The sequence below is a fragment of the Lepisosteus platostomus genome, chromosome 6 (genome assembly GCF_059453375.1).
Source record: "Lepisosteus platostomus isolate fLepPlt1 chromosome 6, fLepPlt1.hap1, whole genome shotgun sequence".
In the NCBI taxonomy this organism is placed as follows: domain Eukaryota; kingdom Metazoa; phylum Chordata; class Actinopteri; order Semionotiformes; family Lepisosteidae; genus Lepisosteus; species Lepisosteus platostomus.
The window spans coordinates 14021477-14034603 of record NC_142616.1 but is presented as its reverse complement, the minus strand read 5'-3'; the positions used below and the strand labels follow the sequence as shown (position 1 = coordinate 14034603).

The 13127-nt window shown below is 54.4% G+C and overlaps 1 protein-coding gene across 3 annotated transcripts; it reads right to left on the bottom strand.

Moving 5' to 3' along the window:
* Positions 1 to 192: 192 nt before the first annotated feature.
* tm9sf1 (transmembrane 9 superfamily member 1) lies at positions 193 to 13017 on the bottom strand. 3 transcript variants are annotated; one of them, XR_015939784.1, is made up of 10 exons: positions 12709 to 13017; positions 10760 to 10971; positions 9817 to 9948; positions 9288 to 9410; positions 7773 to 8101; positions 5884 to 6038; positions 4721 to 4906; positions 2837 to 3110; positions 1186 to 1784; positions 193 to 1151 (listed from the first exon to the last, which is right to left on the bottom strand). XR_015939784.1 is itself a non-coding variant. In XM_088637897.1 (9 exons), exons 2-9 carry the CDS (start codon positions 10961 to 10963, stop codon positions 1391 to 1393), a joined length of 1797 nt encoding a protein of 598 aa, XP_088494023.1. In that variant the 5' UTR covers positions 10964 to 10971; positions 12709 to 13017; the 3' UTR covers positions 193 to 1390. The 3 variants fall into 3 exon arrangements, 2 of the variants coding, with proteins under 2 accessions (XP_088494023.1, XP_088494024.1); XM_088637897.1 differs by having other exon boundaries at positions 193 to 1784; XM_088637898.1 differs by lacking the exon at positions 12709 to 13017 and adding an exon at positions 12424 to 12678 and having other exon boundaries at positions 193 to 1784.
* Positions 13018 to 13127: the final 110 nt, after the last annotated feature.

Genomic DNA, 13127 nt, shown 5'->3' with positions numbered 1-13127 from the left:
GTACTGGACTGTAGCCCCTATTGTAACAGGACTGTTCTCCTGTACTGGGACTGTAGCTCCTACTGTAACGGGACTGTTCTCCTGTACTGGGACTGTAGCTCCTATTGTAATGGGACTGATGTATTGTACGGACAGTTCATCTTCTGAATACAGGATGTGCATAAACAAGACATTGTTTGTAGGTCATTACAATGGATTTCTATTCTTATTTATTCATTATAATAAAAAGGACTGACTTTATTGAAAACAGATTGTATATTTACAACAGTACTGGAGTCACAGCCAGTCAACGGAAGTTGATAATATGTAATATTATATTGCTCCCCACCAACACACACCAACAGACACACGCGCGCACACACAGTCTGCCCCCCCAATCGGGACTTCTTCATTATGAGATCACTCCCCCCTTCCCACCAAATCTCAGGATTTGGAATCACAATTAGCTCCAGGCTTGTTCTCTCAGTCCTACATCACCCGTCACACTCACACTCATAAACACAAGCAATCACACACTGCCCACTCTGTGTCCTTCAGTGTCTCAGTCCTACACCACCTCTGTTAGACTCACACTCGCTCGCAAACTCACACTCGCTCACACGCTTACACTCATGCCCACACTCCCTCACACGCTCACACTCATTCACACTCACTCGCACGCTCACATTGGCTCACACTAACATGCAACACACTCTCAGTTGCTCACTCAGTCCCTCGCACTTGCTCGCAATCACACTTGCTCGCACGCCAGCACTCGTTCACACTTGTTCACACTCGCTCGCAGGCCAGCACTCGTTCACACTTGCTCACACTCACACTCGCACGCCAGCACTCGTTCACACTTGCTCACACTCGCACGCCAGCACTCGTTCACACTTGCTCACACTCACACTCGCTCGCCAGCACTCGTTCACACTTGCTCACACTCACTCGCCAGCACTCGTTCACACTTGCTCACACTCACTCGCCAGCACTCGTTCACACTTGCTCTCACTCACTCGCCAGCACTCGTTCACACTTGCTCACACTCACACTCGCTCGCCCCTCTCTGTCTTTTGGTCGGAGTTGCAGAACCCCACACAACACTCTCCCTCCTCCTCCTCCTCGTCTTCCTCAACAGCAGTAGAGCAGATGACAGTCTCTCCCTCCCCCTCCTCTTCCTCAACCAGCAGTAGAGCAGATGACAGTCTCTCCCTCAACCAGCAGTAGAGCAGATGACACTCTCTCCCTCCTCCTCCTCTTCCTCAACCAGCAGTAGAGCAGATGACAGTCTCTCCCTCCCCCTTCTCTTCCTCAACAGCAGTAGAGCAGATGACAGTCTCTCCCTCCTCCTCCTCTTCCTCAACCAGCAGTAGAGCAGATGACAGTCTCTCCCTCCTCCTTCTCTTCCTCAGTCCATCTTGAGGTTGCGGTAGATGTAGCGGATGAAGGCCAGGGAGGACCAGAAAGAGACCGTGCCCAGCATGAGGGCGAAGACGAGGGCGGTGAGGAAGGAGTAGCCGAAGAACTCGACGCTCTGGACCAGCCCGCTCATGCTGGAGCGGTTGCGGTAGTAGAAGAGGGAGTAGAGGAAGATAAAGATGCCGGTGGAGCCAGTGCTGAGCACGCTGCGCCACCACCAGCGGTGGTCCTCCCCCGACAGCAGGAAGTAGGTCAGCGCCACCGAGATGCAAGCGCCCACTGATAGCAGGATGGCGAAGACCACCAGCAGGATCCCGTACAGGGTGTAGTGCTCCCGGCCCCACACTGTGGCAAAGATGTAGTACAGCTCCACAGAGATAGCGCTGAGAGAGAGACAGGGGTTAATACAGACACACTGACGGGACACTCCAGTACATTAACACTGCACTGAGAGAGAGGGGTTCATACAGACACACTGACTGACTGGACACTCCAGTACATTAACACTGCACTGAGAGAGAGGGGTTCATACAGACACACTGACTGACTGGACACTCCAGTACACTAACACTGCACTGAGAGAGAGGGGTTCATACAGACACACTGACTGGACACTCCAGTACATTAACTCTGCACTGAGAGAGAGGGGTTCATACAGACACACTGACTGACTGGACACTCCAGTACATTAACACTGCACTGAGAGAGAGGGGTTCATACAGACACACTGACTGACTGGACACTCCAGTACATTAACACCGCACTGAGAGAGAGGGGTTCATACAGACACACTGACTGACTGGACACTCCAGGACATTAACACTGCACTGAGAGAGAGGGGTTCATACAGACACACTGACTGGACACTCCAGTACATTAACACTGCACTGAGAGAGAGGGGTTCATACAGACACACTGACTGGACACTCCAGTACATTAACACTGCACTGAGAGAGAGGGGTTCATACAGACACACTGACTGACTGGACACTCCAGTACATTAACACTGCACTGAGAGAGAGGGGTTCATACAGACACACTGACTGGACACTCCAGTACAATAACACTGCACTGAGAGAGAGGGGTTAATACAGACACACTGACTGACTGGACACTCCAGTACATTAACACTGCACTGAGAGAGAGGGGTTCATACAGACACACTGACTGACTGGACACTCCAGTACATTAACACTGCACTGAGAGAGAGGGGTTCATACAGACACACTGACTGGACACTCCAGTACATTAACACTGCACTGAGAGAGAGGGGTTCAGACAGACACACTGACTGGACACTCCAGTACATTAACACTGCACTGAGAGAGAGGGGTTCAGACAGACACACTGACTGGACACTCCAGTACATTAAAAAGCTCAATCTCGCGTCAGGATGTTGGACCTGTGCAGCCCTGCCCGCCCCGGCCAGCAGTACCTGAAGGGCAGGAATCCCCCGATGGCCATGTGCACAGCGGTGTGCTTGTACCAGGGCTGGGGGGGCACCTGGCGGGGGATGTTGCGGGTGCGGCAGGGGGCCTGGAAGGGGCCAGCGCGGTTCTTGCCCAGGATGCCCCCGATGACGGCCAGCGGGAAGCCCACCAGCGCCCAGACGCACAGCAGCAGCAGCACAGTGGACACAGGCAGGGCCTGCGTGGAGCCACTCAGCCAGTGCACAGTGTTGACCACACTCCAGGTCAGGAACAGGGGCGCTGCGGGGAGAGAGAGACAGGGTCACAGGGAGACAGACAGGCAGCGCACAGTGTTGACCACACTCCAGGTCAGGAACAGGGGCGCTGAGGAGAGAGAGAGAGACAGGGTCACAGGGAGACAGACAGGCAGCGCACAGTGTTGACCACACTCCAGGTCAGGAACAGGGGCGCTGCGGGGAGAGAGAGACAGGGTCACAGGGAGACAGACAGGCAGCGCACAGTGTTGACCACACTCCAGGTCAGGAACAGGGGCGCTGAGGAGAGAGAGAGAGACAGGGTCACAGGGAGACAGACAGGCAGCGCACAGTGTTGACCACACTCCAGGTCAGGAACAGGGGCGCTGAGGAGAGAGAGAGAGACAGGGTCACAGGGAGACAGACAGGCAGCGCACAGTGTTGACCACACTCCAGGTCAGGAACAGGGGCGCTGGGGAGAGAGAGACAGGGTCACAGAGAGACAGACAGGCAGAGCACAGTGTTGACCACACTCCAGGTCAGGAACAGGGGCGCTGGGGGGGAGAGAGAGACAGGGTCACAGGGAGACAGACAGGCAGCGCACAGTGTTGACCACACTCCAGGTCAGGAACAGGGGCGCTGCGGGGAGAGAGAGACAGGGTCACAGGGAGACAGACAGGCAGCGCACAGTGTTGACCACACTCCAGGTCAGGAACAGGGGCGCTGAGGAGAGAGAGAGAGACAGGGTCACAGGGAGACAGACAGGCAGCGCACAGTGTTGACCACACTCCAGGTCAGGAACAGGGGCGCTGAGGAGAGAGAGAGAGACAGGGTCACAGGGAGACAGACAGGCAGCGCACAGTGTTGACCACACTCCAGGTCAGGAACAGGGGCGCTGGGGAGAGAGAGACAGGGTCACAGAGAGACAGACAGGCAGAGCACAGTGTTGACCACACTCCAGGTCAGGAACAGGGGCGCTGGGGGGGAGAGAGAGACAGGGTCACAGGGAGACAGACAGGCAGCGCACAGTGTTGACCACACTCCAGGTCAGGAACAGGGGCGCTGGGGGGGAGAGAGAGAGACAGGGTCACAGAGAGACAGACAGGGAGTGCACAGTGTTGACCACACTCCAGGTCAGGAACAGGGGCGCTGGGGGGGAGAGAGAGACAGGGTCACAGGGAGACAGACAGGCAGCGCACAGTGTTGACCACACTCCAGGTCAGGAACAGGGGCGCTGGGGGGGAGAGAGAGAGAGACAGGGTCACAGAGAGACAGACAGGCAGCGCACAGTGTTGACCACACCAGGTCAGGAACAGGGGCGCTGAGGAGAGAGAGAGAGAGACAGGGTCACAGGGAGACAGACAGGCAGCGCACAGTGTTGACCACACTCCAGGTCAGGAACAGGGGCGCTGCGGGGAGAGAGAGAGAGACACCTGGTGGTCATTGACATGGATACAGACACAGGAGAACAGTAGGACACTTAAAGACCAAAGCAGTGAGCTGTAGCGACACAGAGAGATGTGTAGACAGAGAGACAGGCAGGCTGACGAGCAGGCAGACAGGTGCTGTTCCTGGAGAAGAAGCTGAAGTCAGGATGTTAAAGACAAGTCAAAGACCGACAAAGAGGAAGACCGGTAGAGAGACAGGACGTGTTACCGGAGAAGAGACTGGAGGTCAGGATGATGTTCCAGACCCAGCGCTGTCCCTCGATCTGCCTGTAGAAGTGCGAGGAGACAAATCCCGATACGCAGCTGGTCAGGGCGTACAGCGCGATCGCGGCAGAGTTGATGGCGCCATGGCGATGCACATTGAACATTCCCAGCAGTGCCATGACGATGATCCCTACAGAAAAGAGAGACGGCAGGTGGTCAGCGTACTGCAGTCTCTCACCATCACTGCTAGTTGAGGTGCAGTTCCACCGCTGAGCCCGTGCAGCACGAGGGGACGCCAGATCACAGAGCAGTATTCTGAACAGCGATGAAGCATGTACACAGTCCTGATTTTCCAAAGCTGGTAAAGATTTTATAATGAATGGGAACAAATAAAAGGAAACAAAGTCTAAATCTGTATAATGATCTGAGTGTGAACAGAGCATGAGATCAGTGTGGGGCACGATGAGTAATGAGTGTGAACAGAGCATGAGATCAGTGTGGGGCACGATGAGTAATGAGTGTGAACAGAGCATGAGATCAGTGTGGGGCACGATGAGTAATGAGTGTGAACAGAGCATGAGATCAATGTGGGGCACGGTGAGTAATGAGTGTGAACAGAGCATGAGATCAGTGTGGGGCAAGATAAGTGATGAGTATGAACAGAGCATGAGATCAGTGTGGGGCACGATGAGTAATGAGTGTGAACAGAGCATGAGATCAATGTGGGGCACGGTGAGTAATGAGTGTGAACAGAGCATGAGATCAGTGTGGGGCAAGATAAGTGATGAGTATGAACAGAGCATGAGATCAGTGTGGGGCACGATGAGTAATGAGTGTGAACAGAGCATGAGATCAGTGATGGGCACGATGAGTAATGAATGTGAACAGAGCATGAGATCAGTGTGGGGCACAGTGAGTAATGAGTGTGAACAGAGCATGAGATCAGTGTGGGGCACGATGAGTAATGAGTGTGAACAGAGCATGAGATCAGTGTGGGGCAAGATGAGTGATGAGTGTGAACAGAGCATGAGATCAGTGTGGGGCACGATGAGTAATGAGTGTGAACAGAGCATGAGATCAGTGTGGGGCACGGTGAGTGTGAACAGAGCATGAGATCAATGTGGGACATGATGAGTGACTACTGTGTGGCAGGATCTGCGTACTCACCAGTGGCCAGAGTGAGAAACTGTGCCCCAACCCCCAGCACAGCACACAGCAGGCTCTTACAGGAAGGGAAGCGGAACACATCAGTGTGGATGATTTTCCAGCCATTGTCACCCTGATCGAGGTCATCACAGCCTCCCTCCTCCTCTACATTGTACCTGAGAGAGAGGGGTTCATACAGACACACTGACTGGACACTCCAGTACATTAACACTGCACTGAGAGAGAGGGGTTCATACAGACACACTGACTGACTGGACACTCCAGTACATTAACACTGTACTGAGAGAGAGGGGTTCATACAGACACACTGACTGACTGGACACTCCAGTACATTAACACTGCACTGAGAGAGAGGGGTTCATACAGACACACTGACTGACTGGACACTCCAGTACATTAACACTGCACTGAGAGAGAGGGGTTCATACAGACACACTGTCTGGACACTCCAGTACATTAACACTGCACTGAGAGAGAGGGGTTCATACAGACACACTGACTGACTGGACACTCCTGTACATTAACACTGCACCGAGAGAGAGGGGTTCATACAGACACACTGACTGGACACTCCAGTACATTAACACTGCACTGAGAGAGAGGGGTTCATACAGACACACTGACTGACTGGACACTCCAGTACATTAACACTGCACTGAGAGAGAGGGGTTCATACAGACACACTGACTGACTGGACACTCCAGTACATTAACACTGCACTGAGAGAGAGGGGTTCATACAGACACACTGACTGACTGGACATTCCAGTACATTAACACTGCACTGAGAGAGAGGGGTTCATACAGACACACTGACTGACTGGACACTCCAGTACATTAACACTGCACCGAGAGAGAGGGGTTCATACAGACACACTGACTGACTGGACACTCCAGTACATTAACACTGCACTGAGAGAGAGGGGTTCATACAGACACACTGACTGGACACTCCAGTACATTAACACTGCACTGAGAGAGAGGGGTTCATACAGACACACTGACTGACTGGACACTCCAGTACATTAACACTGCACTGAGAGAGAGGGGTTCATACAGACACACTGACTGACTGGACACTCCAGTACATTAACACTGCACTGAGAGAGAGGGGTTCATACAGACACACTGACTGGACACTCCAGTACATTAACACTGCACTGAGAGAGAGGGGTTCATACAGACACACTGACTGACTGGACACTCCTGTACATTAACACTGCACTGAGAGAGAGGGGTTCATACAGACACACTGACTGACTGGACACTCCAGTACATTAACACTGCACTGAGAGAGAGGGGTTCATACAGACACACTGACTGACTGGACACTCCAGTACATTAACACTGCACTGAGAGAGAGGGGTTCATACAGACACACTGACTGACTGGACACTCCAGTACATTAACACTGCACCGAGAGAGAGGGGTTCATACAGACACACTGACTGACTGGACACTCCAGTACATTAACACTGCACTGAGAGAGAGGGGTTCATACAGACACACTGACTGGACACTCCAGTACATTAACACTGCACTGAGAGAGAGGGGTTCATACAGACACACTGACTGACTGGACACTCCAGTACATTAACACTGCACTGAGAGAGAGGGGTTCATACAGACACACTGACTGGACACTCCAGTACATTAACACTGCACTGAGAGAGAGGGGTTCATACAGACACACTGACTGGACACTCCAGTACATTAACACTGCACTGAGAGAGAGGGGTTCATACAGACACACTGACTGGACACTCCAGTACATTAACACTGCACTGAGAGAGAGGGGTTCATACAGACACACTGACTGACTGGACACTCCAGTACATTAACACTGCACTGAGAGAGAGGGGTTCATACAGGATGCTGTCCCTCTCTCACCGGGCGAAGTCGTTCTTCAGGACCCTCATGAGGATGATGATGACGAAGCCCAGCAGCAGCACCACCAGCACCAGCGAGTTGATGATGGAGAGCCAGTGGATCTCCAGCGTCTTGGGGAAGAAGCTGTAGTCGCGCAGGCGCTCGCTGCGCCGCCCGTGAGGCAGGGGGCTCTCGAACCAGCGCACGCTGTAGGTGTGGGTGACTGCCAGGCCCCCCGCCGCGGTGCCGTCCAGCGGCACGGGCTTCACGTCCTTCACCGACACGTTGGCGAAGATGACCGCGTCGCCGTTGTACTCGATGTTGAAGTCCAGGTGCGTCCAGAGCCCCACCTGAGAACAAAGGGGGACCCCAGTTACCACAACTCACACTGCCGCACGCCCCTTTTGTCATGCGGCATCTGAGGGAGGAGTATTCCTGATGAGTGTCCCAGTATGCCGAAAAATATCCCACGTATTGCCGAACGCACACACACACTCGCACGCATACGACACTCGCACACATACGATACTCTCGCACACACACGACACTCGCACACACACGACACTCTCGCACACACGACACTCTCGCACACACGATACTCTCGCACACACGATACTCTCGCACACACGATACTCTCGCACACACGATACTCTCGCACACACGATACTCTCGCACACACACGATACTCTCGCACACACACGACACTCGTGCACACACACTCGAACGCATACGACACTCGTGCACACACACTCGAACGCATACGATACTCTCGCACACACACTCGAACGCATACGATACTCTCGCACACACACTCGAACGCATACGATACTCTCGCACACACACTCGAACGCATACGATACTCTCACACACACACGACACTTGCACGCACACATTCAGACACTCTCACATGCACATGATACTCTCACACTCACGATACTCTCGCACGCACTCGCACTCGCAGACACACGATACTCTCGCACGCAGACACATGATATTCTCACACGCACGCTCACACTCACGATACTCTCGCACGCACTCGCAGACACACGATACTCTCGCACGCACGCTCACACTCACGATACTCTCGCACGCACTCGCAGACACACGATACTCTCGCACGCACTCGCAGACACACGATGCTCTCGCACGCACTCGCAGACACACGATGCTCTCGCACGCACTCGCAGACACACGATGCTCTCGCACTCGCAGACACACGATGCTCTCGCACTCGCAGACACACGATGCTCTCGCACGGAGACACACGATGCTCTCGCACGGAGACACACGATGCTCTCGCACGGAGACACACGATGCTCTCGCACGGAGACACACGATGCTCTCGCACGGAGACACACACACTCCCACACGCAGACACTCTCGCATGCACACACACATTCGCACTCACACTTGCACGCACACCAACACTCTCGCATGCAAACCGACACTCTCAAACACACTGTGGGCAATGAGCTGTGCACTGTGGATTGTGGGCAGTGCTCTACAGAGTGCAGGGAAGCGGCTCTCTAGCCCCACCTTGTGGCTGTGAGGCAGGAAGCCACTCTCCTCCATGTACCCCACAAAGCCCCAGATGGGGATCTCGTCCAGAACGAACTCAAAATAATACAGCTCCTCCACAGCCTCCTTCAGCTGCTCCACCTGAAATAGAGAGGAGACCAGTGGAAACTCCAGGGAAATACAGTTACAACGGAGAACAGGGTGCACTTTACACAAAGGGTGGTGGGAGCATGGAACAACCTGCCCAGCCATGTACATATATGTTTTGCTTTGGGGTTTTCTTTACATTGTCCGCTGCTGTAAAACAAAATATGCCCCAGGGGGGGACAATAAAGACTCTGTCTCATGTTGTTGAAGCCAATACTTTGGCTCCTCTCAGGAAACAGCTGGATGAAAAGCTTGGCTCAATTAGAGACTAATGAGCTAACGAGCGAGATGGGAGAAATGGACTCCTCTCCTCTGCGACCTGTCACGAGACAAAGGCGGCGACGGAGCTGCTCAAAGACGGAGACGGTCTCGAGGGGGACACCGCCAGCGGCCCGCGCACCTCCTTCTCCGTCAGCGTGAGCTCGCACAGCGCCTTGCGCTCGGCGTTCTCCCGGAAGCGGATCTCGTACAGGCTCTCCGCCATCCTGTCCCCGTCCAGCACCTCGCCCAGGCTGAGCGCCTTGTGCCGCACCTGCAAGGCAAAACCAGGCACTGGAAGAGGTGCAGGCCAGTGAGAAACAGCGCCCCCTCTCGCCGCCCCCCCCCCAGGCCCAGCGGTAGAACTGAAGCAGCTGGCCGAGCACTGTTCACGCCTGCGCACGCGACGCACGGACCGCCAGGACCCTTCTCACACGGCACTCAAATTTCACACGCCGCGCTCGGGACAGAGCAACCGAGCACACTTTCTTCCCACCAGCTCCTACATTCACTGCGCTCAGACTTTACACACATCGGTAACCAATCAATCAAAGTTGATTTATCAAAAGCACAACGATACAGCCTGCAGCAGTAGCTGCTGGCAATGAAATGTCTAGTAGTTAGGGAGCTGCGTCAGCATGCGCAGGCTGCAGAGGAACAAGTAAAGGTTTATTCCAGGCTGAAAAGAGAAGAAAAGAAACACAACAGTTCAGTTTCTGTGGAGCTGTGGAGAAGGCTCCACAGCCGAAACGTTGCGCTTCCTTCCTTTGCACATATTGCTCACACTCTGCTCTTCCTTTACACCAGGTGCACTGGGCCTCCACACACCTGCCAGATTCTGTTCTAGACGAACTCTCACTTTGCACAATCGGGCCCTTAATTGGCCTAGACATAGGATCAACTGGAGCTCTTTACTGGTTTTCAGTCTTGGGGGACTTAAGAGCTCAAAGCCCACCAACTCACTGGCCGCCGAAACTTGGATTCACTAGTTCACTGAAGGATCAGAAGAAAGACCAGCAGGTGTGGGGGTCACCAGGACCAGGGCTGGGAACCCCTGCGGTACACCTTACTCACGGTTCACTCACCTCCTTGGGCCTGCACACTGGCAGGGTGTAGTAATGGTAGGTCTCCTGGGGGTTGTGGTAGGGGCCAACCTTGTTCACATACAGGGTCACGGGGTCGCCCTGCTTGTAGGTGGCTGCCCCGCCCCCTGAGGGGAGGAGCCAGCAGCTCAGCAGACACGCCCACAGGCCCCCGCCAGCCAATCGCAACCCCAGTCTTATCATCATGACAGCTTCTGTGAGAGGAAGAGAAGGGTGACTATAGACATCGTCAGTGACCACTGACTGGACACAGAAACCAGACACAGGCAGAGCGCACAGGCTCAGTGACCACAGCCTGGACACAGACAGACATTGCTATCCAGAGAGGACAGGCTCAGTGACCACAGCCTGGACACAGACAGACCTGACTGTCCAGAGAGGACAGGCTCAGTGACCACAGACAGACATTGCTGTCCAGAGGGGACAGGCTCAGTGACCACAGCCTGGACACAGACAGACATCGCTGTCCAGAAAGGACAGGCTAAGGGACCACAGCCTGGACACAGACACACATTGCTGTCCAGAGAGGACAGGCTATGCTCTCACTGCCATCAAGTTAAAGCAGAGCCAGAGATGCCCTTTCTGCTGCACTGTGAGAAACACTGTGAGATAAGCCAAATATTCCTCCCTAAAATAACACATCTAATCCCAGAATTCCCACACCTGCCAGAACCAGAACAGCCTTCAATCCTACTGGGAGAAGAAACTTAACAGAGCTGCTGCCCAGCACGTGATCTCCTGTCACAGCCTGAGGAACAGAGAGTCAGCCTACTAATAATATGTTACTGTTGTAGGTATTTGTACTAATTGTTACTGCTTTGGGAACACTGTAACCATGCCAATAACTCCCTGAATTAAAGAGAGACACAGACTCAATGCGCACACTGGCTGTGGTGTTACGTCTGAAGGCACACTGTCTGTCCGTTAAGAAGGTATTTAGAGGAACCTGTATATCGAGTTCTACAAGACACAAACCATGTTGCTGCAGACACACTGACTGACCCCTCCAGGACCAGGACTGGACAGCCCTGCTGCAGACACACTGACTGACCCCTCCAGGACCAGGACTGGACAGCCCCACTGCAGACACACTGACTGACCCCTCCAGGACCAGGACTGGACAGCCCTGCTGCAGACACACTGACTGACCCCTCCAGGACCAGGACTGGACAGCCCTGCTGCAGACACACTGACTGACCCCTCCAGGACTGGACAGCCCCGCTGCAGACACACTGACTGACCCCTCCAGGACCAGGACTGGACAGCCCCGCTGCAGACACACTGACTGACCCCTCCAGGACCAGGACTGGACAGCCCTGCTGCAGACACACTGACTGACCCCTCCAGGACCAGGACTGGACAGCCCCGCTGCAGACACACTGACCGGACCCCAAACACATTTGGGAGAGACGATTGAGAGACACCAATTACCCTGTGTGTACTCAGGAAGACCATACAGACTCCACACAGTCCCTTACCAACAAATATCCAACTTGGATACACAGACAGGTCACGAGAAGTTGTACACGCGGCTTAAATCACTCATAAAGGAAAACTACATTCATTTTTTTTTTTAAAGACGAAGAACAAAAGTCCTTCTGTAGACGGAACATGAAATGCACCGATCCACAATTTCACCCGCTCACATTTGCAAACACGGGGAGGGGAGGGGGTCCCGAAGGAGCCGGCACCGACAGCGGAGAAGAGCTCGGGTTTGGAAAGACGCCCCGCCGTATCGACAGAGGCAGAGACCGCGCAGCCCCGCGGGCAGGTGAGAACCGGCGCCTCTGGAGAAGGACCGGTCACTCTGCGTCCAGCCCGGCCAGGCGCAAACACTCTCTCCCTCCGCCTGTCCCGACCGAGAGAGAGAGAGAGATTGCCAGGCGCTGCTCCTGTACGTCTAAAATCTCAGCGAAATGTTAGGCTCGTACCCCGGCCCGTTTCCTCGTCCCCGTCGGTTCCCCGGAGCTGCCCGTTTCAGCTGCCGGAGAAGCGGGCTCCGACTCCGGCGACACGCCGCTCGCAGTCCTCGGTGTGTGTGTGTGGGGGTGGGCTGCGACCTGTTTCTTCTTCTCCGTCTTCCACCAAGGCCAGGGCCCCGCGGGATCTCGGATGTCGCCGGCTGGTCTCAACCCGAGCTGGGTTCCGCGGCAGGCGCAGAGCAGACACCTAATCCACGTCAACTTCCAAACAAACACCTCCAGCCGGGCTGTTCCGGGTGGGGCGGGGCCTGCCCCGAGGACGTCACCACGGAGGAGATAGGTGTGTGTGACGACACCAAAGGGGCGTGTAGGTGTGGTGGCCATATTGGTAAAGGAAACTTTTTTTTATTGTAGCAACAGAACTACAT

Excerpts from the sequence above, each read along its gene's own strand:
- tm9sf1 (XM_088637897.1), bottom strand. The coding sequence starts at position 10,963 with ATGATGATAAGACTGGGGTTGCGATTGGCTGGCGGGGGCCTGTGGGCG. Across the intron at positions 9,949-10,759 it reads CAGTGTGCAGGCCCAAGGAG|GTGCGGCACAAGGCGCTCAG; the intron begins GTGAGTGAACCG and ends TTTGCCTTGCAG. Across the intron at positions 3,111-4,720 it reads GACCTCCAGTCTCTTCTCCG|CGCCCCTGTTCCTGACCTGG; the intron begins GTAACACGTCCT and ends CTCTCCCCGCAG.